A 25963-nucleotide genomic window follows, 5' to 3' on the forward strand; every position below is an offset into this window, starting at 1 on the left:
CATGGGGGAAGTAAGTCCTTCCCTTAGCTCTGTCTGAGGACTAGTGAGTTTCTTGTTTAGGAAACCACGTGCACTGCCCCGTTTCTAGCCTCCTTTCTTCTCTGCGGTGCAGAGTCTGTGGTTCAGACCAGCAGTTTCTATCCTCAGTTCTGTCCCCAGGCCCTGGGTGAACTCAGCATTGAGCATGACTCTGAGCCTCAGTTTCCTGTCTATAGCTAGTGCCACCAGGCATTAGAAACTCAAGTGCTTCAAGGATCTCAGGTGAAAAGCCGCCTTAGTGAGGATCATACACTAATTAATAAAATGCCTTGGCCCGGCTGGGCAGAGGAAGTAAGCAGGCGGCCGAGGTGACAGCTGGAGGGAGGGGCGGGGGTGGAGCCGGGGGAAGGGTTGGGAGGGATGGGCCGGAGCTCCGGGCAGTGTGCGAAGCGCACGCAAGGGAGCCTGCAGTCTGCGTCCCGCACCCCAGCAGCGGCGCCATGAGCCGTGAGTGCGACCCCAGTTCCCCGCGTGTCCGGGAATTTTCTTGGCCTCCTGGCGGAGCCTTGAATGCCAGGCTCAGCCCCTCGTCTCTCTCCTCTGCAGGGAGTCTCTTGCTCCGGTTCTCGCTGTTCCTGCTCCTACTGCAGCCGCCCCCGGTCCTGCTCGCGGACCCCGGGGCGCCCACGCCAGGTAGGCGACCCCATCTTTCCCCACGGTAACTCCCGGTCCTGTGCCCCTGGCCTGGTCCGACCCCCTCCTCTCCCCTCCAGCGGGCCCAGCTTCCCCTTTCTGCTTGCGGTGCGTGAGCAAGGGTACTGAGGCTGAGTCTGTCGGGGGGATGGGAGCTTTTTGAAGCCCCCCGGGGGTGTAGCCTTGGCTAATGGGCTCTCGAGTTCTTTTACGGGAAACGGCAAACTGGGATCTGGTGCCGACGTGGGGAGAAGGGACAGTCCCTATCCATCCCCCTCACCTCATCTGGGCCCCCAGATGTCTAAGCAGCCTCCGCGCCCAGCAGCCCCGCTGTTTCCTATAGGGGCCTCTTTGGGAGGAAGCCGCAGGCATGAAGGGGAAATGAATTCCCTTTCTCCAGCCTCTAGCCGTCTGGGAACCATCCTGATTCCTATTGCCAGTGGAGACGGTCTCCGCTGGTGAAGACTTCAGGAGCAGATGGGAGATGGAAATACAGTTAGGAGCCAGAATGCTTCCTCTGGGGTTTAACCCTCACCTAGGAGGTCCCCACTGAGCAGATGGGGAAACTGAGGCTCAGGAGGTGCCACGATCCCCCAAGCTCACACAATACATGGTGGGCCCAGGATCTGAACTCAGGTCTGTCTGCCTCTGCACACTTCGCAAGCTCTTTCCACAGAAAGCTACTTCTACCCACAATGGACCCTGAGCCATTTGGGGAGGTTGATGGGGAATTCCACCCCTCCCTCCCCCATGCATGTGCCAGGTTCCAGGTGAAGGAATCCAGCTCCTCACTCAGCCAACCTTCCTCCCCCAGCTTACTGAGTGTGTATGTGTACGAGCACGTGTGGTCCCAGCTGGACGGTTTCCTCCACCACCTAGCTGTGTAAAGTCTCTAAAATGAGGCCCAGAGAGGGCAGGAGGGGGCAGAGGGGATCTGTGATTTCTGCTGTGGTGCTCTAAGGGTCTGTGCGTGCAGGAGAGAGGAAAGATATGTACGTGGACTTGGGATCAGACCAAGTTTCCTGAAGGAGAGGCTTCGGGTGGGTGGTGTTTAGGGAACCCAAAGAGACGATGGAGGGTGCTCTAGGAAAGGATTTGGGTTGAACAAAATTCTGGTTTGTGGACGGAGGAAAAGAAGACTCATGTGGCCAGCACTTTAAAGTTTACAAAGGTTGGTTGTAGACATCCACTTCTCTGGTGCTCTCAACATCTCTGTCGGAGAGTAGCATTAGACCCACTACAGAAGGGGACTCTGAGACCCAGAGGGAGTGAGGCCACTTGTCTGAGTCCTCGCAGTGAGCCAGAGGTAGGGAGGAGAAGGGGCTCCTCAGGCTGCCTCGCTGACCCATCAGCCAGTCCCTGGATCAGCCCAGCCCTTCCCTCCGAGGCCCCGTCTGGCCCCATCCAGGCACCTGGGTATGCAGCCTGCCCGCCCGTTTTCTGTTTGACTCCATTCACCAACGCACAATGAGCCATGGTCGGTGCTGTTTGGTTTCTTGCCTTTTCTGTTTCCTTTTATATAATAAATGTTTAAACGGAATTGTTTTTTTCATTCCCAAGGGCTTGTTTATGCCAGTCCTTGGCTGGGGCCTGGAGACACAGCTGGGAGGAGCTTATAGGCGATGGTGGAGACAGAAATGCCAACAGGCCATCCTGCAAGGGGACCAAGAGTGTAGGGCAGAGAACTGAGGGAGGCTTCTTGGATCCGATGACATTTGGACTGGACCTTGAAGGAGGCAGTGGGTGGGGGAAACGCTGAGAGACTCGACCACGAAATACCGTAGAGTAATTGGGAGCAGGAGACTGAGGATGGATGTGTCACGTGGAGGTGAGACTGGAGGCCGGAAACCTGGTACCGAGGCTCCTGCAGGGATCTAGGAAACAGTGAATGACAGGTGGGGTGGAGGGGCAGAAGGTCTGGGCTGCCCTCGTATTGCCAAGTCTGTGAGTAAACTAAGGCCCAAGCTACTTGGGCATCTGCTCCAGGAAACTAAAGCCTGTGTTTTGCCACTAGAGGCAAACGAGATGAAGAGATGAGGGCTGCGCTCACCTGAGAGGGCAGGCTGCATACCCAGGTGCCTGGGTGGGACCAGACCAGCCTCAGAGGAAGGGCTGGGCTGATCCAGGGACTGGCTGATGGGTCAGCGAGGCAGCCTGAGGAGCCCCTTCTCCTCCCTACCTCCGGCTCACTGCGAGGACGCAGACAAGTGGCCTCACTCCCTCTGGGTCCCAGAGTCCCGTTCTGTAGTGGGTCTAACGCATCTCTCTGCCAGGGCTGTTGAGAGCACCAAAGAAGTGGATGTCTACAACCAAGCTTTGTAAACTTTAAAGTGCTGGCCACATGAGGGAGAGAATGCTGCTTCCGCCTCTCTGGTGGGGAGGGAGATGGAGGCCAGCCTGGAGGCAAGGCTGTGCCGGGCGGGGGACCCTGAATGCTCAAGTCCTTCCCTTCTAGTCCTGGACTTGACTCAGTGCCCATCTCCTAGATTGGGATAGGGCATGGCCTGGCAATCAAAGCTCGCCTTTAGGTCTGCCAGGCAGGGGAACACGGTGCTCGGGGCTTAGGCCCCCAACCCATCACTCCCTGCATGGCCTCAGGGTTTGCACAGTCCCTGCCTGAAGTCTGAGTCATTCCCCCCAGCCTTCCTGGGCTAGCTGTCCCCCAGGACAGGGCCCTAACCTCCATTCTGCCTCTGGTGGGGTCGCCTTCCCTAGCCAGGTGAGTCCTGACAGTGCCTCTCCCTCCTGGGGCCTCCAAGAAAAGTATTTTGACATCTCTCTTTCTTCTGCTTTTATTACCTTGTTAATAAAGGACTTTGTAGTAAAACAAAAACAAAAACAAAAAAACTAGGCAGAGGAGCTTCAGGCCAGCTGACCCCGGCACATGGGGCAAGATCCCAGCTGTGCCAAGGCTGTCCTGCTGCCTGCGCCTGCTCTCACCAGCATCAGCTGTGTCTGTGGGCCAGGCCAGGGCTTCCCCTCTAGCTGGCTCTTCCAGCTGCGGGGCCCAGCTGTCTGAGTCTGGTGCAGTGGTGCTTAGGTGTGGGAACTGGGGCCCAGGCTGGATCAGTTAGGGTCCCCCGCCTTTTCTTTCTCTCTGGCTGCCAGGTCCCCAGAGCCTCTCTAAATATTATTCTTTAGGGGATTTGGGTCCTGCCTCTTCACTGGGCAGTAGTGCAGCCTGACGCCTCCGCATCCTGGAGGACTTGGTGTTCCCTGGCTGTGCCTGTCCCTTAGTCACGCTCGGTCCTGGACCGGGAGTTTTGACTTTGGGCTGGGGGATCTTTCCTTGCGTAAACGCTTGGAAAGGTTCTGGGGCCAGGCAGTCCTGGACAGCCCTCATCTGTGGGGATGCGGACCAGCCCCTCAGCCTTTCGGGTGCATGCATCTTGTGTGTAGCATGCTGTGCTGGTCACCCCTGCTTCTGCGTGTCCTGGGGACTCAGTGAGAGCAAGCGGAAAGGTTCTCTGCTGATGGGGCCATGGGTGGAGGGTTGTATCAATACAAATAGCGGAGAGGGACAGATTGGCTCTACCCAGAGTAGAGGGCCTGGTTGTCGGAATGGAAGGTCTCCTTTAGCCCACCTGCTACACCCGCCTCATGGGATTTACAGAAAATTGAGGTTCCAGGGGTGGAAGGGACTTGCCCAAGGATGCACAGCCAATGAGAGCAGCCACTCTCTAATACAGCTTTCCTGAGCAACTACTTGGTGCCTGGCCATGTGCTGGGTGTGGGGGACTCAAAGTGAATTAGACTCGGTGCCTGCATCTCCCTGGTTCTCTTTCCTGATGAACGGGGCTGTCCTCCACTGAGCACCAAACTGAGCTGGTATGAAAACATGCAGGACTGAAGTTAGAACGAAGGAAAGCCTTCCTGCATGATTACTTCCTAAAGGTCTGGTTGTGGCAGGAGATGGTGATCCCTCTGGGGTCCTGGTTTCATTCGTTCAGGATTTTCGAGGTTCACTTTGAAGGACTGTGACACATCTTCCTCACCAGGGTTATTCCCAGTCTGTGCATCAAAGTGACTCTCCCTTTCCATCCCTTCCCCAAATCCCATCCTGGGCACCTCCAGGAGGAGGAGGAGGGGGTTCAAGTCTTGGCTCTGCAACTTCAAAGCAGGAGAACCTGAGCGAGCCTCGCATTCCTCATTGCAGAATGGGGAGTCTCCCCGCTTGTCCTAGGGAGTGCTGGGAAGATAAATGAGTGCTGATGTGGGAAGTTGTGCACTTGGTTGGCTGAGCCCCGGCTTTCTGGCTGGACTGTGAGGGTCTGGCTGTGGTCTAGTGGCACCCAGTCTCCTCTCTGCCCACCCTGACACCCTGGGGCACCAGCGGCAGGCCCACTGTTGTCCTTCCTGGGAGAACTTTCCCTGCCCCAGAGCAGCTGGTGTTTATGGAGAGAACGGGGTGGCGGGGAGAAGGAGGGGGAAGCTAGAGGGCTGGCCTGGGAGGGAGGAGCCTCCGCTCTGCGCAGCGACTCTTGTTGGGGAGGGTGCGGGCAGCAGTTCCAGCTTCAGCGTCTGCCTGCTGGGAGGAGCTCTAGGGCCAAGGCGGGAGGGCTTCCGGCTCCACCCAGACAGCTGTTGAGGGGGCGCGGAAGATGAGAGCTCCCTTTGGTCAGGCTCGGGATGGGCCCATCTCCCCACTTCATTTTATTTATTCCAGAAACATTTGTTAAGCTCTGCCTACCACATCTGGATCCCAGACCTGGGTTGAGCCCCAGCTGTGTGCATAGCCTGTGCTGAGGGAAGAGAAAGTTGGGGAAGGGAAGGGGGTCCCTTCTCCTGGCAGCTTGCGGTGGAGAAGAGCAGGTTGAACTGGAACCCGGAGCCAGGGCAAGGGAGAGTGGGAGGAGGGAGAGTGTGGACATTCGGGGAAGCCTCCTGGGGGAGGCAAGGTGCAGGCTCAGCTGGTTTGGAGGGAATGAATTAAGGAGGCCAACAGCCTGGGTCCAGGATGGAGACGCTGAGGCTTTGGGGCTTGGGGAGGGGCTCGCGCAGAATGTTGGAGCTGCAGGGACCTCTGGAGGTCATTCTGAGATCTGTGCTGTGGTAGGGATGGGAAATTGATCCTCGGGTAGGCCTAACTAACCCCTGTGCCCTTAGAGCGATAGAGCTGTACTGGCCTAGGGGGTCTTGGGTACCAGGGTTGGGAGCTGAGGAATGGGCACTACAGGGGCTCCTGGGCAGGTGAGCCAGCCAGTCTGGCAGGAGGGGCAAGGAGGAGAGTTCCAGCAAGTGTGACAAGTCTTTTCAGGGGGGAACGAGATCTCTGAGCCAGCACGGGGGCTGATCTTGAGGTCTTTGGCCTTTCTGGGTCTGTGGCTGGGGGAGGCGGGGGCTGGGATGCTGCCAGGCCCTTTCCCTGGATCCTGCCTGCCAGGTTCGCCTGTGGCTGCCTGATAAAGCCTTTTTATTCAGCTTTCTTCCCTGGATCCCTCCCTCCTACACCCCTGCTGGGGCCATTGTGGGGCTGCGGGGAGTTGCCCTTAAGCAAAACTATTTGCATAATTCTTGTGGTCCTTGCTTGTGTATGTGTGTTCATGTGTGTGTATGTGTGTGTGTGTGTGTGTGTGTGTGTGTGTATGGGGGTGTGTGTGGGTGGTGTTGCCCTTTTTGAGGTGGGGACCAAAAGGACTCTGCTGCCCAGGTTAAGCCCTAGGCTGTAAAGTGAGGAGACTGGGACCCTGGTGGGGATGAGGGGACGGGCTTTGCCCAGGGTCATGCTCTCTGATCTTAGCACCCTGAACTGACAGTGTTTCATCCTTTCACTGCCCTTTTGACCCACAATAACCAATTGCACAAAGAATACACGTTCCCTATGACGCTGGCTTTGAGGCCAGATAAGGAAGTATGTTTGCAGAAGGGAGCCAGGCGTTTGCTGTGTAAGGCTAGAGAAGGAGCCTCCTGCCGGGAGCCCGGAGTCTGCCCGGCTCTGTTCTGTCTCCTTGGCCAAGTTGTCATTTCTCCCTGAACCTCAGTTTCCCTCACTGAGCAGGGGTGGTGGCGGATCCTCCCAAACCTGAGGAGTCTCTCACTTTGCTGCCGAAGACTCACTGAGGCAGTGCAGATTTGGCAAGGGGGTGGCAGTCAGAGGGGTCTGGGTTAGATGCAGGGAGGGATTTCCTTACAGTTTCTTCAGGAGGCAGCAGGGCGGATGCCAGAGCTCCACGGGGCCTCTGGAGGTTTTCCAGCCCTGTCTCTCCTGTTCTCTTGTTCTGTGGTTTTCCTCGGGATCCTGGAGTGCGGACCCTACCCTGATGTGGGCCAAGTCTGAGCCCACCTGAATGGGTGCTGAGGCAGCTGAGAACTTGGAGTCCCCCTCCTCCTGCACACCTGCCCTCTGTCCCCCTGCTTCTGGAAAACGTCTTCCTTAGACGTGGCTGCCGAGGCTCTGGGGAGGGAGTGGAGGTGACGGGCATTTTGCCTGGTGAGACTTGTGGGGTGATTGGTCTGGCTTTCCCTGTTTCTGGCCTCAATTTCCCCATCTGCAATGTGGGCATTATGATACCTGCTGTTCTCTCCCTTCGGCAGAAATGGAGGGATGGTGAGGCGTTTTCCTAGTGTCTGGGGGCTCAGAGCTTGGGGTAGTGGTCTGGGAGAAGTCCCCCCTCCTCATCCTTGTTCCTCTTCTGACCATCCCCCCACCCTGCCATGCCCTTGCTGCTGGACTCTGACTAGGCAGGAAGCGAATGCTCTAGAAGCCCACGGCTGCGGTGTCTTATCAACTCTTTCCTAACCTTCAGTGTCACAGCCTGGGTTCTGGACTCTTCCCCTGCTGCCATTTGGTGGCAACAGGGAGGGAGGGGGACTTCCCCTGGGGGCCTGATGTGGGCTAGGCTGGAGTTCCAGAGCAGGGCCTGGAAATGGCAGGGTGTGGGCTTTACGTTCACAGTGGTGGGAACAGGCAGGGCCCTCGGGGGAACTCTGAAGCTGTGGCACCCAGTGATTCAGGACGGAGTTGCAGTTCAGGTCCATGCTTCTGGCCCCTCATTCCCCCATCACGGCTAGATGGGGGTCAGGAGGCCACCCTCGCACGGTCTCTGATCGCCGTTTCTCACCCACAGTGAATCCCTGTTGTTACTATCCATGCCAGCACCAGGGCATCTGTGTCCGCTTTGGCCTTGACCGCTACCAGTGTGACTGCACCCGCACGGGCTATTCCGGCCCCAACTGCACCATCCGTGAGCTGGGCCTTCAGTCCCCACTCCTTCCCCTCTGAGCCTTCCTGCTCCCTGGGCCCCTTCTCCTAGACCCCAACTTCCGACCCTCCTCTCTGGCCATGGCTCTGTTCTCCTTCCTTGCCTGGCTCTGCCCCTGTCTCTGACCTGGCTTCAGTATGAACTCTCACTCTTGGTTCACTCTCCCTCCCTGCTTCTGGGTTCCATGGGGAGTCTTCACCCCATGCCCTGGCCCCTGTCCTCATGCCTGGTTCTGGCTCTGTCATGTGTCATCACTCCCAAGATTCCATCCTTACCTGCTTCCCCATAGGTACCACCCTGTTCCATCCCAGTCCTCGTCCTCAGTGCCCCATCTTCCACCCTGGCTACTTCGGGTCCTGCCAGGAGGGACCAACTGAGTGACTCCCACTGCCCCTGCAGCTGAGCTGTGGACCTGGCTCCGGAACTCATTGCGGCCCAGCCCCTCTTTCACGCACTTTCTGCTCACGCACGGGCGCTGGTTCTGGGAGTTTGTCAATGCCACCTTCATCCGAGAGATGCTCATGCGCCTGGTACTCACAGGTGGGTATGGGGCAGGGCCCCTGACCTGGGGCAGCAAGCAATCCTGCTAGTCCTTTGGATTCTTGGCATCTGATAAGGGTAGTGGGTGGGGCAAATCTATGATGCCAGATAAAATAAGTCTCAACCCAGGAGGAGGCAGGAAGAAATGGGTGGAACTCAGGGTGGAAACACCCTTATTGCTAATATTTTTGCTTTCTGCAGTGCGCTCCAACCTTATCCCCAGTCCCCCAACCTACAACGCAGCACACGACTACATCAGCTGGGAGTCTTTCTCCAACGTGAGCTATTACACTCGTATTCTGCCCTCTGTGCCTAAAGACTGCCCCACACCCATGGGAACCAAAGGTAAAATGGGATGAGTAGCTGGGCCTGGGGATAACAGGAGGTGCTCAGTTCTCCTCTTTGGGAAAAATCAAGCAGAAGAACAACTATTGACCTATTCTGCAGACGGCTAGACCAAGGCAAGACATATGACATGTCCAGAGCCTGGGCCGAGAACAGGAAAGGGCAGCAGAGGGTCTTGCCTGAGGTCACCTAGAGTCAGACCAATGTTTCCATAGTTCCAGGGTGCCTCGTTGCTTAAGCCGTTTCTAATGATGACTCAGGTCCTGCTAGGGTGGAAGTGACTTAGAAGTTGAGATGTAGGAAGGAATGAATAGTGAGCTATTTATTGGATGCTAACTCTGTGTTTGTCTTTACAAACGTAAATAGTTTTACATGCTTCACCAGTGTAGGGTACAAATAAGTCACTTTTTTTGTTTTGTTGCTCAAGACTCCACTTGATCACAGTGGCAGGGGTTTTCCTTGTAAGACCTTTCCATGACACCCCTAATTATTAAAAAACCTGGGATATTACTCATTTGAGACCCATCAGTTCAGCTTCAAGTACAGAGAAAGCAAGAGAGGCTCATCGGTCCATCGCAGCTGTACTTCAGTTCCTGCCACATGGTGGCGCTGTTGAACGCCAGCCCTGTGCAGCCCCATGGTTGTGTGCTTTTACGGGTTCAGAACTTTGCAGCTGTATTAATGTCCCCTACGTGGGTCTTGAGAGCACTACTCTGATGGTATTCAATCACATGGTTAGCTGTTATTCCCAAAGCATGACCATTCTACCAGGATAGCTGGGTCTTGCCAACTTTGCCGAAATCAATTCTCTCCAGTGTCAGTGAGTGATGATTCCAAATTTTGGTTGGCAGATCATTCCCTCTAACTTCCCTTTTGGTGGATTTTCTTTAGCAGTACTGATATTTTTTTCCTGCCAGAGGAACCCAGTCAGCCATCTTAATCCAAATAATTTCTATTGATCTTGAACTTTCAACATCAGGGCTCACATGGTGATGCATTGTGAAGAGATGCCTTTACCAGAACTCAAAAAATTATATTCTTTTCCGTGAGGGCATTGGGTAACAACTCACTTGAACTGACATAATTAAGGAAGGCCTCTCAATACTTACTCTAAGGATGACTGGTCTTTATGCCAGACATAGAAAGATTGGCATCATTTAAAATAAGTTGACAGGGCCAGGTGTGGTGGCACATGCCTGTAATCTTAGCACTTTGGGAGGCTGAGATGGGTGGATCATTGCGCTCAGGAGTTCAAGACCAGCCTGGATGACATGGTGAGACCTATTCTCTACAAAAGAACACAAAAGTTAGCTGGGCGTAGTGGTGTGCACCTGTAGTCCCAGCTACTCAAGAGGCTGAGGTAGGTGGATCAATTGAGCCCAGGAGGTTGAAGCTGCAGTAAGCCATAATTATGCCACTGCAGTCTGTCCTAGGCAATAGAGTGAGACCCTGTCTCATAAATAAATAAATAAATAAATAAATAAATAAATAAATAAAATAGATTAGCAAACTACAGCCTGCAGGCCAAATTCAGCTCACCTCCCCTTTTGTAAATAAAGTTTTACTGGAACACAGCCAGACGCATTTGTTTATGTGTCATCTATGACTGCTTTTCTGCTATAATAGATGTGACATGTCTGTATGGTCTGCAAAATGTGAAATGTTCACTACCTGGCTTTTCCAGAAAAAGCTTGCTGACCTTTGATTTAAAAAATTCTACCCACTGGTTCTCTGCTATGCTTACATTATCTCTTGCAATCCTCAGATCCACTGTATCAAATGGGTAGCATTTGGCCTGTTTTAAAGATGGAGAAATTGGCCGGGCGTGGTGGCTGACACCTGTAATCCAAGCACTTTGGAGGCCAACGTGGGCAGATCACCTGAGGCCGGGAGTTCAAGACCAGCCTGACCAACATGGTGAAACCAGTCTTTAAAAAAAAAAAAAAAGATGGAGAAATTGACACTCTGAGAGATGAGGCGACTCATCTGCGTTCACGCAGCTAGCAAATGGCATAGTCAGTTGCAAAAGCAGGCTACCTGGATTTAGGGCAAGGGAGTTCATGTTTGTTTTTTTCTTTTTCTTTATTTCTTTTTGGTGAAATGTTTCATTATGGAATAATTGCAAATATACACAAAAGTTGAGAGAAAAGTGGAATAAATGATGTACCCATCTTTCTGTTTCAACATATTCCCACAATTTCTTCATCTTATTTCATCTCTCTCCTCTCATATTTTTATAAAGTATTTTAAATCAAATTCTAAAAATCATGCCACTTCACCCATAAATACTTCTAGGGTCTTTTGGTAGAGAGTGGGTTACCTGGTGGTGGTGGGGAGGTAGTCCTGAGAAGGCCACTCTGGGCTTCCTGCTTGGGCCAGTTTGCCTGGTGAGCCCAGATGTCCCCAGGGCAGCAAGATCCAGACAGGAGAAGCTATTGCTGTTTCCTACCTCCCAACCAGGGAAGAAGCAGTTGCCAGATGCCCAGCTCCTGGCCCGCCGCTTCTTGCTCAGGAGGAAGTTCATACCTGACCCCCAAGGCACCAACCTCATGTTTGCCTTCTTTGCACAACACTTCACCCACCAGTTCTTCAAAACTTCTGGCAAGATGGGTCCTGGCTTCACCAAGGCCTTGGGCCATGGGGTGAGTTCCTGGGAGGGGTTCAGGACTGCTTTGGACCTAATTTGGCATACACGTGTCATGGACAGTGGGCCAGAACCCTGGTGACCGGAGGGAACCCCTCTCTATCCACAGGTAGACCTCGGTCACATTTATGGAGACAATCTGGAGCGTCAGTATCAACTGCGGCTCTTTAAGGATGGGAAACTCAAGTACCAGGTAGTGCTGGGCTAGAGGGCAGGGCAGAGGGGAGGGTCTCCCATGGTCTCCCTGGTGAAGACTGCTTAGGGGGTCTGGGTGATGTCCTGAGAGGGCCAGCCCCAGGAGTGGGAGGCATGTGCCAGGAGCAACAGTATAACCTGGGAGGAGGTGGCAGGTACGAGAGGCCAATGAGGAACAGACATGGCATCCCTGTGTCAGCTGGGGAGGTGGATTTTGGAGCTCAATAGGAGATGAACATTTGTAGCCTGCATTTATTTATTTAATTATTCCATAGTATTAATTGGACACGAGAATATACCTGGCACAGGTGATTGAGCAATGACCATTATAGTTTTGGGCCCTGGCCCCAAGAAACCACAGACAAACTCTAGTATGCTCATTCTGTGAGGGCTTTTGTCTAAATCAGCACTGTCCAACGGAAATATAGTGTGAACTGCATGCATAATTAAGATTTTCTAATGTCCATATTAAAAGAGGGAAAAAGAAACAGGTGAAATGGATTTTAATAATATATTTTACTTAAGGCAATATGTCCAGATTATTAGCATTTTAACATGTAATCAATACCTTATTAATAAAACAGCTCACATTCTTTTTTTCATGCTGAAGCTTCAAAATCTGGTGTGTTTTTCACACTCACAGGACATCTCAATTTCGATGCTCAGTTTTCACTGGAGTGATGGAATCTGTATTTAGATTTCGTAAAATATACAGCTGAAGTGGAGTCACATGCCCAGGTTGTTCCACACATATTTAAAGGTTTTCCAATAGCTGAAGTATCAGTTTTAAAATTCAAATAGAAATTTTAAAAAACCCAAATAAACTAAATTACATAACATTCAGTTCTTCATTTACACTAGCCACATTTCTAGTGCTCAGTAGCCACATTTGGCTAGTGGCTACTATATTGGATCGTGCAAATCTTAGGCAAGCACGAAAGCAAAGTTGGATGCTGAATCTTTATGGCTTGGCGGCCGGGCTTAGTGGCTCACACATGTAATCCAAGCACTTTGGAGGCCAAGGTGGGCGGATCACCTGAGGTCGGGAGTTCAAGACCAGCCTGACCAACATGATGAAACCCCGTCTTAAAAAAAAAAAAAAAAAGGAACATACTTGGCATATGTTCTTGGCATATGTCTCTTGGTATATATTTAATGAATGAATGAAGAAGCTGCCACCTAATTAGGTACACCTGTAGCTGCCACCAAGCAGAAGCTGTTAGTGCCACTAGGGTGTTTGGATGATGGGTGAAACTTCCCTAGGAAGTTACAAATAAGCCCGGAATTGCATGAATGATGAGGAGGAGTTAGGGATGCTAAGAATGGGAGAGGGCTTTCCTGGTAGAGGGTTTAGCAAGCACAAAGACTTAGAGGTAGAGAGCAGCCTGGTGACTTGGAGGGATTGTAGGAATGGGAGGGTTTGCTGAGCCTAGTGATCAGCAAGAGGGTAAGAATGACTTTACGGGAAGGTGGAGATGTCTGTGGGGACCATGTTAAGGAATTCTAGTTTCTGCCAAGAGCAGAGAGGGTATTTGGAAAGGTTTTAAGTCAGCTCATGATGTAAGATTTTGTTATTTTTAAAGGTTTTTTTTTTTTTTTCTTTTCTTTCTTTTTTTGCTTGGGTGCAGGGTAGAAACTGGCGCATCTGGGGATAGGAGTAGACATAGGGAGCCCACTTAGGGAGAGGAGTCAGAGTGGAAGATGAGGGTGGGTTGCCTGAGGTAGTGGTGGTAGAGATGGAGAGCAGGGGACTGATTTTATGAGAGACTTAGGAGGTGGAGTCAACAGCCTTGGCCGAGGGGAACTGGCAGCTGGAGGCAGGAATGGGAGGGGGTCGGCTGTGGGCAGCTGCGGGTGACCCCCCAACCCCAGGTTGCCAGGCAGCCCCATCCCACAGGTGCTGGACGGAGAAATGTACCCTCCCTCCGTAGAAGAGGCGCCTGTGTTGATGCGCTACCCTCGAGGCATCCCGCCCCAGAGCCAGATGGCTGTGGGCCAGGAGGTGTTTGGGCTGCTTCCTGGGCTCATGCTGTATGCCACGCTCTGGCTGCGCGAGCACAATCGTGTGTGTGACCTGCTGAAAGCTGAGCACCCCACCTGGGGCGATGAGCAGCTCTTCCAGACGACCCGCCTCATCCTCATAGGTGAGGACTCCAGACCTGCCCTGCCCTAGAAGGTCATGCCCTCCATCATGAGAAGCAGGGGGTAGGGGACTTAGAGGTGGAGGCTGAGACTAGAATCCTTGCCCTTCTGCTTAGTAGCTAGAAGACCTTGAGCAGTCCCCTTAACCTCTGTGAGCCTCAGTCTCCAAATCTGTACATTGGGGTGAATGATTGTAAGGATTTGTTGAGATGATGAATGGGAAGGCACCTAGCACATAGTAGGCCTTCAGAAAATGGATGACTGTGATGGTTGATTATGAGCTGGGTGACTCATAGCACATCTGATTAGCCACCCTGAGTCTCAGTTTCCCCCGTGTGCTGCACCCAGATGCACACTTGTGGTCCCCAGCATGTGCAGGGTCAAACTCCAGCTTGCCTGACCTTCAGGAATCTTCCTGTTCCCTTCCCTGCATGTATCTACCTTCCTGCAGTTTGGTAGCTTCTAGGTGACTCAGGGACAGGATATTTTTGTGTTCCCTACGGGGGCGAGTCTGCAATCTAAAATGTCAGATGGTTTCCTGCTTGGGAGCTTGGCCCCTGACATCTCTGTCCAGACCATATTCGCTATGAGTCACCAGTAACTCCCTTCCCCCACCTCTGGGCACCACTGGGCATGGCTGGTCCCAATTATAGACCTAATTTACTGGGGCTATGAGCAGCCAGGCACTGGGAATAGGAATAGTCATTAGAGGGAAAAGGGGCTGGTTCTGAAGTTGGCGGCATCGCAGAGACCTTGACCAGAGAGAGCTGGAGGCTGCCCAGCACACTGGCTGGCGAATAAGCTGTGACCAAAGGCAGGACTCCTAGGCCACCGCACATCGAGTGCTTCACTTAACTCCCCTGCAACTTCATAAGCCAGGTATGATTACCCTGTGAAAATCAAGATTCAGAGAGGTTAAGTGAATTCTCCAGGGACACTCACCCGATGGAGACTTGAGGTCTGGTTGCCACCAAAATGTATGCTACTTCCACTCCATCACAAGGGGGGCTCTTCTTGAATGGGAAGGGGTTGCAAGCCTCAGTCTGATCTTCCGTAACAAGGGAGTATTGGAAAGGGATTCTCCCCTTGTGCCTACAGTTAGTATTCCTGCTTCTGGCTGACATATATGGACATCCCCTCTTATGCCAGGTGCTGTGCCAGCAATTTCACTGTATTTACTGTCTACTTCTCTCAACAACCCTAATATAGTATTGCACTGATATTATTATTATTATTTTTATTTTTGAGATGGAGTCTTGCTCTGTTGCCCAGGCAGGAGTGTGATGGCGTGATCTCGCCTCCCTGCAACCTCCACCTCCCGGGTTCAAGTGATTCTCCTGCCTCAGCCTCCTGAGTAGCTGGGATTACAGGTGCCCACCACCACACCTGGCTAATTTTTGTATTTTTAGTAGAGATGAGGTTTCACCGTGTTTGGCCAGGCTGATCTTGAACTCCTGACCTCAGATGATCTGCCTGCCTCAACATCCCAAACTGCTGGGATCACAGGTGTGAGCCACAGTGCCTGGCCGCACTAACAGTATTATGACACACATTTTATAGTTAAGGAAAGTGAGGTTCTGAGGGATTAAGTAACTCGGCCCAAGCTCAGGTGGCTGGAAATGGTAAAGCCAAGATTTGAATCCAGGTCTGCCGATCCTGCAGTCTGTGGCTCCAGGTCAACTTGCAAAAGCCAATTTGTCTAATGACTAATTGGCCTAAATATCATTATCTTTCAATATCTACTTGCCCAGTTTTAATTTGGTTACAGAATGTTCAATTTGCCTCTTCCCTGGCTTTTTGCTTTCTAGCTGGTTATAGCTACAAAGGGGGCAGAGGAAATTTTTATTTCTAAGAATTCTGTTATATAAGAACGGATAGGAAATGTTTTTTGAAATGTATTTAGGGCTAGGCTTCCCTTCTGTCCTTGGTATCTCATTTGCCACTGCAGCAGCTGTGAGTGGTCTCCTCGACGTCCGCCTCCACGGCCGAGGTTGTCAGATGATGGCAACTTTCCCCAAGGAAACCCTCCGCTTTTCTGTCTTTCGTAGTCTCTCCAACTTCCTTTAATGGGCTTTGGGAGGGAGGTCACAAAACCAATTTTTGGACATCTTTGGATGTCCTGCTTAGCTGGCCTAGAACCTCCCTCTGAAACGTGGGAGTAGCTGGTGCTCTTGTCTTGAGACCTCAGTCAAAATGGACCAGAAGTTCTGTTTTCACATCCTGTTAGAAGGAGACAACATCAAAGTGGCCAAACAAAATTAGACAGCAACAGCGAGGTCAGGTGTGGTGGCTCATACTTGTAATCCCAGTGCTTTTGGGAAGCTGAGGGGAGAGGAGTGAGGTCCACAGCTCAAGACCAGCCTGGATGACATAGCAAAACCCCATCTCTTAAAAAAAAAAAATGCTGAGTGTGATGGTACACACCTGTGGTCCCAGCTACTTGGGAGGCTGAAGTGGGCAGATTGCTTGAGCCTGGGAGGTCCAGGCTGAAATGAGCTCTAATTATACCACTACCTTCAGCTTGGGTGACAGACCAAGACCTTGTCTCTAAAGCTAAAAACAATCATCATCATCATCAACAACAACAACAACAAGGAGACCAAAAGCAAGCTCTTCTCATGAATTGGGCTGCTTTCCAAGCTGGGCATCTAAATCACGGCGCTTGGCTGACCTTATTTTCTATCTTCCCCTGCCCAGGAGAGACCATCAGGATTGTTATCGAGGAGTACGTGCAGCAGTTGAGTGGCTATTTCCTGCAGCTGAAGTTCGACCCAGAGCTGCTCTTCGGTGTCCAGTTTCAGTACCGCAACCGCATTGCCTTGGAGTTCAACCAGCTCTACCACTGGCACCCCCTCATGCCCGACTCCTTCAAGGTGGGCTCCCGGGAGTACAGCTACGAGCAGTTCTTGTTCAACACCTCCATGTTGGTGGACTACGGGGTTGAGGCCCTGGTGGATGCCTTCTCTCGCCAGAGCGCTGGCCGGGTAAGCCCCAGAGGAGTGCTGGTGAGGGCAGGTGGGCTGAGGGGTCCAAGTCCCACGTTCCTATTCTGTAAAATGGGGGTAATGTCACTTTCACAGGGCAGTTGTAAGCATTCCTGCTTGAATTCTTTTATTTGTTCATTCCGTAATACCAGCCATTACTCCAGGTACTAAGGATGTAGTGGGAGCCAGGTCTATGTGGATCTTGGCTCATCTTTTAGTGCTTACACCCTAGAAAGCGGTGGCAGTCATGTAACAGCTAACAGCATTAGGGCACTTACTGTGTGTCAGGCGCTGTGCTCAGAGCTTCTCCTATGTTATCAGAATTCTAGGAGTGTGTTAGAAACCACAGTACAAAGGCCCACCATGCTGTGGGAGTCGGGGAGGGAATTCTGACCCAGAGTTGGGGGTTATGGAAATAGAAGGTGATGTCTGAGCAGAAATCGGAAGGAGAGAGAGAGATTTCCCAGGGTAAGAGGTGGTGTTCGTGGCAAGGGATGGCTGTGTCCCAGATAGAGAGGTGTGGGTGAAAAGCCTGGAAGTCAGATGGCATGGCAATTTAAGGAACAGGAGGACACTCAGGGCACGGTAACGTATGTAACTGTGCCTGCCCATGGTGTTTATGAAATCATAAGCCTCTGCTACGGGCTGAATTGAGTCTCCCCAAGTTAATATGTCAAAGTCCTAACCTCCAGAACCTTAGTATGTGACTGTATGTGGAGACAAGGTCTTTAAAGAAGGTAATTAAGTTTAATTGAGGTCATTAGGGTGGGTCCTAATCCCATGTGACTGACGTCCTTGTAAGAAGAGAAGGGGATTAGATCACGCACACAGAGGGAAGGCCACAGGAAGATGCAGGGAGAAGACAGCCGTCCTCAAACCAAGGAAAGAGGCCTCGGGAGATACCAACTCTGCCCACACCTTGATCTTACACCTGCAGTTTCCAGATGGAGGAAATAATTTCTGTTGTTTGAGAACTCAGTCTGTGGTACTTTGTCATGGCAAACGAACGCATTCTTTTTCCCGGGAATTCCTAGCCAACTCCTCCTTCCATCTCCCTTTCTCGGCATTCGGAAGCTCCCATCTGCTTCTTCCCAGTCTCTGACTCCCCCGTTGCCTCCCAGTCCTCTGCTTCTCTCTAATCCTTGTCCCTAAATCCTGCCATGAAGTTGTGGCACACGTGAGTTTCCGTTTCCTTCTGGTAATTTGACTGAAATTAGCATTGCTGCTGCCGGTGGGCAGCTGCTGGCTGCTTTATGGCCTCTTTGTGGGTTTCTTTATGGTTCTTTGTGGGAACACAAGACAGGAACAGAGACGATGGCCTTTGTGTGGGGCTGGATGGTTTTCAAAGCATTTTCAAGGAATGACCATAATAATATGCGTGAAAAGCCCTTGCATCATACCTGGCACCAGGCAGAAAGGCCACAGAGATGTATTGACTCCCAAGATTTTTTTTTCTTTCTTTCTTTCTTTTTTCTTGAGACACAGTCTGGCTCTGTCACCCAGGCTGGATTGCAGTGGCACAGTCTCGGCTCACTGCAACCTCCACCTCCTAGGTTCAAGCAATTCTTCTGCCTCAGCCTCCCAAGTAACTGGGATTACAGGCATACCCACCTAACTTTTTTGGTATTTTAGTAAAGACAGGGTTTCACCGTGTTGCCCAGGCTGGTCTTGAACTCCTGAGCTCAGACAATCCACCCGCCTTGGCCTCCCAAAGTGCTAGGATTATAGGCGTAAGCCACTGCGCCCAGCCTTGACTCCCAAGATTTTTTTTAAAAATAGAGATGGGGTTTTTGCCATGTTGTCCAGGCTGGTCCTGAACTCCTGGGCTCAGGCAGTCTGCCCACCTAGGCCTCTCAAAGTGGTGAGATTACAGGCAACTCTCAGGATATGAAGAAGAGTGAATAATGATAGTTCCCATGTGACAGACACTGAGATAACAGCTTTGCATAGTTTATCTCATTTAGGTTGACCACAGCCCTATCAGGTAGATGCTCTTCCCTTCCCCATTTTTACATGTGCAGGAACTCAGACTTAGCTCCAGTAGCTGCCCAAGGTCCCTAGGCTTAGTTTCCTCAGGCTGCTGCAACAAAGTACCACGAACTAGGAAGCTCAGAACGAGAGATGGAGGCTGGAGGTCTGAATTCAAGGTGTCAGCAGGGCCACGCTCCCTCTCAAGGCTCTATGCCGCCCTGGCTTCTGATGGTGGCAGACAGTCCCTGGCATTCCTCCGCCTGCAGGGGCGTCACTCCAGTCTCTGCCTCTGTCAGCGGTGGTGCTCTACCTGAGCTTGTCTTTCCTCATCTTAGAAAGATCATTTATTGGATTGGAGCCCACCCTAATCCAGTAGAATCTCATCTTAACTTGATTACATTTGCAAAGACTTCATTTCCAAATAAGGACGCATTCACGGATGCAGAGAGTTAGGACTTCATATATTTCATATTGTGGAAAACACAGTTCAACCCTCAATAGCTCTGCAGCTTGTAAAGCTGGAATTGGCACCGGCCTCTGCTTGCTTTGCTCGTATGATTTATGATTTCATCCAACCATGCCTTTCTTTTCTGCCCAATTATACTGTTCTATCAAAGTGATTATCTCTTAAGCATTAACGTTATTATTTCAGCCTAAGCACCAGAGCTTTCTTTTCTTTCTTTGTTTCTTTTCTTTTCTTTTTTTTGAGACCGAGTCTCACTCTGTTGCCCAGGCTGGAGTGCAGTGGTGCGATCTCTGCTCACTGCAACCTCCGCCTCCCGGGTTCAAGTAATTCTCTGCCTCAGCCTCCCCAGTAGCTGGGATTACAGACATCTGCCACCACGCCCAGCTAATTTTTGTATTTTTAGTTGAGATGGGGTTCACCATGTTGGCCAGGCTGGTCTTGAACTCCTGACCTTCTGATCCACCCACCTCAGCCTCCTAAAGTGCTGGGATTATAGGCAGGAGCCACTTTTTTTTTTTTTTTCTTTGAGGTGAAGTCTTGCTATATTGCCCAGGCTGGAGTGCAGTGGTGTGATTTTGGCTCACTGCAACCTCCACCTCCTGGGTTCAAGCAATTCATCTGCTTCAACCTCCCAAGTAGCTGGGATTACAGGCACCTAACACCACACAGGACTAATTTTTGTATTTTTAGTAGAGATGAATCTCTACCATGTTGGCCAGGCTGGTCTTGAACTCCTGATCTCAAGTGATCTGCCTGCCTCGGCCTCCTCAGGTGCTGGGATTACAGGCATGAGCCACCGTGCCTGGCCAGCACCAGAGCTTTCTCTAGACAAATGTGCCTTGACTGTTAGTAATCAGAATCTTTTTCTGCAGCCTTCTTTATCTTACCAGGCTACCTGGGCTTTGAATCCTGTTTTCAGTCCCTGTGAAGGGAGGGAAATTACACCTGTTGGTGTAATTCAAAGGATTGGGAAACAGTGTGAGCCACAAGAGAGGCCCTCCTGGCCCACTCCACAGTTGGTGGCTCATGCCCACAATCCCGGCATTTCGGGAGGCCATGGTGGGAGGATTGTTTGAGGCCAGGAGTTTGAGACCAGCCTGGACAATACAGTGAGATCTCCGCTCTACAAAAATAAAATAAAACAAAATTTCCTACAAAAATAAAGCCAAATTAGCCAGGCCTGGTGGCACTTGTCTGCAGTCCTAGCTACTTGAGAAGCTGAACTGGGAGGATCGTTTGAGCCTGAGAAGTTGAAGCTACAGTGAGCGAAGATTATGCCACTGCACTCCAGCCAGGGCAACAGAGTGAGACACTGCCTCAAAAAAAAAAAAAAAAAAAAGCCCACAAAAATTAGGAAGCTTAGACTCAGAGGGGTTTCCTGAGAGAGCGTGACAGTAGGCCTGGGGCCAGGTCTGTAGCATCACAGCTGTCAGGCTGCTCAGCGTTCTCTATCCTAGCTCAGAAAGGACTCCCACTGGAAGCTCTTGCCTCAGGACCTTACCCAGGCTCCGGGGCAGCCTGGCCTGGCTCCCAGACCACTGCTGTGCTTATCTCTCGGCAGATCGGTGGGGGCAGGAACATGGACCACCACGTCCTGCACGTGGCTGTGGATGTCATCAGGGAGTCTCGGGAGCTGCGGCTGCAGCCCTTCAATGAGTACCGCAAGAGGTTTGGCATGAAGCCCTATACCTCCTTCCAGGAGCTTGTAGGTGAGCAGCTGTTTCCTGGATGCACTCCCTGCCCTCGAGGGACTGGCAGCAAAGTCAGGGAGATATCAAGGAAACAGAACGGGACAATACCTGCGGCAATGTGTAACAGCCAGACTTACAAGGGGTGTGGAAGCACCACGCTGTGTGGTGAATAATCCTGCCTGGGGAGAGAAGGTGACTTTTCAGCGGAGTTTGGAGAATAAATGGCGTTTTCCAGTGGGAAAAGAGAGGGAGGAGTATTTTAGGTAGAGGAACAGAAAGTACAAAGGCACAGAGGTCAGGCAGCAGGTGTCTGGGGAGATAGTTGCAGATGTGGCTGGAGCAAGGATCTTATGTGGTAGCGGTGATTAGTGATGGGGGGGTTGGTGCCAAACCATGTAGAATCTTGGTTTCCATGCTAAATATTTTGGGTTTTATTCTGTCTAGTGCTTTCTAAGTACCCACTTACGGGCCAGCTGCATAAGAATCATTTAGAAAACGTATTAAAATACCAAATCTCAGATGTCTCTGCTCTAGATTCTGGTTCAACCAGCCTGCGTGGTGCCCTGAATCTGCATATTCATATGAATAGAGTATATATACATATATATGAATATATATTTGTATATGAATAGAGTATATTTATATATATACATCAATATATACATATACATATCTATATACACACACACATACATAGATATATTTCCCCTGAGATCCTCAGATGTTAGGCAGCCAAGTTGTCAACCCTTGTCACATATAATGGGAAGCCACTGAAGCAGGGTGTGACAGGGCCTGTGAGAGTTCCCATTGGAGGATGGATATGAGGAACCGGGCAGGGAAGCAGGGAAGCTCCACATCTGTCTCCCCTTGGCCACTATCATGAACACGAGGGTACTGCAGAGTGGAGCGGATTCTGGGATCAGTGTATGATTTTCCTGTGATTCTGGAACAGCAATCTTTGTTATTCTTTACATGACAAATGGTCCCCAGGGGCAGATGGAACACTGCCACTGAATTTCTGTTGAGATTGGACATGTTACATCTTTGAGCTCTAGTAATTAAAGGGCTTGGCCTGGGTTAAGGTCTTGAAATCTGCCTATGAAGGAAGCAAGATGGGGAGCATTCTCCCTGCTGTAATGATCAGGTAATTAGGGCCCAGAGAAGTGGGTTGAGTTGCTTAAGGTTATAGGCTGTTTGGCGACAGATCTAGGCCCCAGACTTTCTCTTTAGTGGCATTTTCCTTTCCTAGACCTAGTCCCTGAAGAGGGGCAATGTGTGTTTTTCTTCTTGACCCTTTTCTCCAGTACCAACCAGGCCAAATTCTAGGGCACATGCTCAGTGGCTCAAGTTAACTCTCCTGGAGTCCCTGTTATCCCCAGAAAAAGGTGGGCCTGGAAGGTCCCACCCCAGGTTGACCTTAATGGCATCATGGATCTGACGCTAGCCTTTTCCCCTTTTCTCCTTGTAGGAGAGAAGGAGATGGCAGCAGAGTTGGAGGAGTTGTATGGAGACATTGATGCCTTGGAGTTCTACCCCGGGCTGCTTCTTGAAAAGTGCCATCCGAACTCTATCTTTGGGGAGAGTATGATAGAGATTGGGGCTCCTTTTTCCCTCAAGGGTCTCCTAGGGAATCCCATCTGTTCTCCGGAATACTGGAAGCCGAGCACATTTGGTGGCGAGATGGGCTTTAACATCGTCAAGACGGCCACACTGAAGAAACTGGTCTGCCTCAACACCAAGACCTGTCCCTACGTTTCCTTCCGCGTGCCGGGTGGCAGTCAGGATGAGGGGCCTGCTGTGGAGCGACCATCCACAGAGCTCTGAGGGGCAGGAAAGCAGCGTTCCGGAGGGGAGAGCTTTGTGCTTGTCATTCCAGAGTGCCACGGCCAGGGTTCATAGTCTTAAATGCTCGTTTTCTGGTTTGGCATGGTGAGTGCTGGGGTTGACATTTAGAATTTTTGAGTCTCACTTGTTATCTGCACTATTGTGATTCTGTTTGTCCTTCCAGAATGCCGAATTCCTTGTTAGCCCTTCAGATGGTTAGGAGTGATTCTCATTTGGCCTGCCAGAATACTGGGTTCTTAGTTGACAACCTAGAATGTCAGATTGCTGGTTGATTTGTAACGCTGGCATTCTAGAATGTGGAGCGCCTAATGAAGTCTTCTAGAAAGTTCTGGGGTTCTTATTTTGCATTCCAGAATCTTGACTTTCTGATTGGTGATTCAGAGTTTTGTGTTCCTGGCTGCTGATGATCCAGAACAGTGGCTTCTATCCCAAATCAGTCAGCATCTGAATGTCTAGAATGTGGATTTAATTCATTTTCCTGTTTAGTGAGCTATCATAGAGCAGGAGATCAAGAATGTCCAACAAGAATGTATTCCCTGAATCTGTGCCTGCACTGAGGGGGGAAGAAGGTGGGGTTTTCCTCTTGGGACCCCCCCCCCCTTATATCCTGCTCTGAGGATGTAGAGAGAACAGGTGGGCTTTATTCATGCCATTGGTTGGAAGCTACCAGAGCTCTGTCCCCATCCAGGTCTTCACTCATGGCAGCTGTTTCTCATGAAGCTAATAAAATTCATTTTCTAAAGTTGCCTGTTACATATCTCTTTTGGCCCCAGCCTCCAAAGCAGAGGCAACACAGGAATGTGGCTAGCCTTTCTCCTGGCCGAAGCTAAGTGTGCTAGAGTTTGCAGCATGAGACTCCGCTGGGATCCTTGGGCCCATCACTGTGTAGATGTGTTACCACTCATGCTTCATGTCTCCCTGCGGGCCAGGCACTGGCCTTTTCAGGATGCTCTCCTAAAATACCCATTGCCCCAGCTCCAGAAGATGTAACATTCTGTTCCCACCATCTGATTAAAGCAATTTCCTCCCTTACAGAGCGTACAACAGAGGAGGCACCAGGGAGGCGAGCACATACTGTGTGCCAATTTCACACTTTGAATCCTCATTTGTTCTCACACCAGAAGTGTGAAGTGCGTGGTATAATCTCCATTTCAAAACCAAGGAAGCAGCCTCAGAGCTCAGGCTGAGTCCAGAGTTTGTGCTTCTCTTGGTTCCCGGTTTGACTCAATTCCAGGCCTGATCTTGCCTGTCTGGCTCAGGGTCAGAGACAGAATGGTGGAGTGTAGCCTCCACCTTATATTCAGGCTACTCATTCAGTCCCAAACGTGTATTTTCCTAAGTGCTTACTGTGTGCCAGTTCCAGTAACAGGTATGGGGACACAGCAGTGAGTAATCAATACAGACAAGGCTCTGCCCTTAGGGAGCTCACACTCTAATGGCAGAAAAACAGGCAATAAATAAGGAAACAATGAAATAAGATATACGCAAGACTTCCCTTCTAAGCTCCTCTGCTCTGTCCTCCTCTTCTGCAGTCTCAAGACCAGAGACCCAATAGCAGTGATCTCAGGGCAGACAGTCCCCTGTCCCTCCACTCCAGCCCCGAGACCTTTTTCTCAGGACCTCTATCAGAAGCAGAGAGAGAAGAGACAGAGTGGTAAAGTGAGGGGTTGAGGAAAGGTTCTTCATGATCCACACTTTGGGCTTAGCAGGAAGATCTGTGGCCCAGGGGAAATAGGAGTTCGGTCTGACAGTCCTTGGGGTTAAGTCTCCTGTCTTATAGTCCAGAAACTCCTGTTTCTCCTTAGGTGGCTGGAAACTGCTCCCATCATTCCTCTGGTCCCTGTTGAATGCAGGGAATGCAATCCTTCCCTGCTCTCACAGTTGCTCTGACGTAGAAAGATCCTTCGGGTGCTGGAAGTGTCCATAAAGAGGTTGTGCCCCGTCCTTGCTTGCAGATTCTATTTCCCCTCTTCTACTAATACCTCTTACTTTGCTTGAGCGTCCTCTCCTCTCTTATTCATTTCAGTCTTGGTGGTTCTATCAGGGGTGCATTCTGGCCAAGGGGTGGGCCTGTGAATCAATCCCCAGCAATCAGACACCCTCTCCTTCAAAACTGGCCCTTGGAGATTGAGGTCATTGACGCTGATTCATCCCCACAGCTGGGTCTGACAAGATGGTCCATTTGTTCCTGCTTCTGAGATCCCCAGGGCAGCCTGGATTCCTGCCCTTCTGAAGACTTTAGCTTTTCCTTCCATCCAGTGCCCTATTCCAGGAATTTCTCTTTTGCTTAAATCAGTTGGAGTTTGTGTCTGTTGCTTGTAATCAAGCCTTTATAGCTGCTGGACTGTGACACAAGCACTTTAATGGGCTGCAGGGACTTTTAATCAGTGAAGATATAATCAGACGAATGTTTTGGAAAGAGCACTCTCGGGATGGGTGGACGACAGCAGAGCAGGAAGGACAGGAAGCTGGCAGAACTGAGGAGGCTGCAGCTGTGGTCCATCCAGGAGCTGATGCCAGCTGGGGCCAGAGGAAGGGCTTTGGGGTTGGAAGAATGGAACGGGTTCCAGAGTATTCATCTCTTGAATGCAGGTGCCTAGATTAGGTAGACTTTGCTTAGTATGGACAACTGCACGTGAAAGTTTTGCGAAAAGAAACAGGCTAAAATGCACCAAGAAAGCTGCTTCAGAGTGAAGAACCTTAATGTTTGTAATTGGAACACTTGTCCCTGGAGTTCTGATTTGGTGGCTGTGATGGTTGGTTTTATTTGTCAGTTTGGTTGGGCTGTAGCGCCCAGTTGTTTAATAAAGCACTAATCTAGGTGTGGCTGTGAAGGTATTTTGTAGATAGGATTAACATCTACAATCAGTTCACTTTAAGTAGAGGAGATTACTTAAATAATTTGGGTGAGCCGTACCTAATTAGTTGAAAGACCTTAAGAACAAAAACTGCAGTTTTCTGGAAAAGAAGAAACTCTGTCTCAAGACTGTAGCCATTGACTCCTGCCTGAGCTTCCAGCCTGCTGGTCTACCCCACTGGTTTCAGGTTTCCCGACCCCAACAACTGTGTGAGTCAATGACTAAAAATAAAGCTATATGCAGCCATCCTTTGGTATTTGTGAGGAATGGCTTCAGGGATCTCTGCAGATATCAAAATCTGTAGTTCCTCAAGTCCTTATATAAAACGGTACAGTATTTACATATAACCCACGTGCAGTCTCCTGTATACCTTCAGTGATCTCTAGATTACTGACAATACCTAATACA

General features: G+C 50.8%; 1 protein-coding gene across 3 annotated transcripts; it reads left to right on the forward strand.

Annotated features, from left to right (window-relative positions):
• The first annotated feature begins 404 nt into the window (after positions 1 to 404).
• PTGS1 (prostaglandin-endoperoxide synthase 1) lies at positions 405 to 25519 on the forward strand. Of its 3 annotated transcripts, none has more exons than XM_074395296.1 (11): positions 405 to 486; positions 586 to 672; positions 7740 to 7856; positions 8274 to 8414; positions 8616 to 8759; positions 11139 to 11401; positions 11513 to 11596; positions 13496 to 13742; positions 16438 to 16724; positions 20723 to 20870; positions 22321 to 25519. In XM_074395296.1, the coding sequence occupies exons 1-11, from the start codon at positions 480 to 482 to the stop codon at positions 22674 to 22676; spliced, it is 1881 nt and encodes a 626-aa protein (XP_074251397.1). In that variant the 5' UTR covers positions 405 to 479; the 3' UTR covers positions 22677 to 25519. The 3 variants fall into 3 exon arrangements, with proteins under 3 accessions (XP_074251397.1, XP_003925205.1, XP_074251398.1); XM_003925156.4 differs by having other exon boundaries at positions 11220 to 11401; XM_074395297.1 differs by lacking the exon at positions 20723 to 20870 and having other exon boundaries at positions 22321 to 22526.
• The last annotated feature ends 444 nt before the right edge of the window (positions 25520 to 25963 follow it).

Source organism: Saimiri boliviensis, chromosome 2, assembly GCF_048565385.1.
Source record: "Saimiri boliviensis isolate mSaiBol1 chromosome 2, mSaiBol1.pri, whole genome shotgun sequence".
NCBI classification, from domain to species: Eukaryota; Metazoa; Chordata; class Mammalia; order Primates; family Cebidae; genus Saimiri; species Saimiri boliviensis.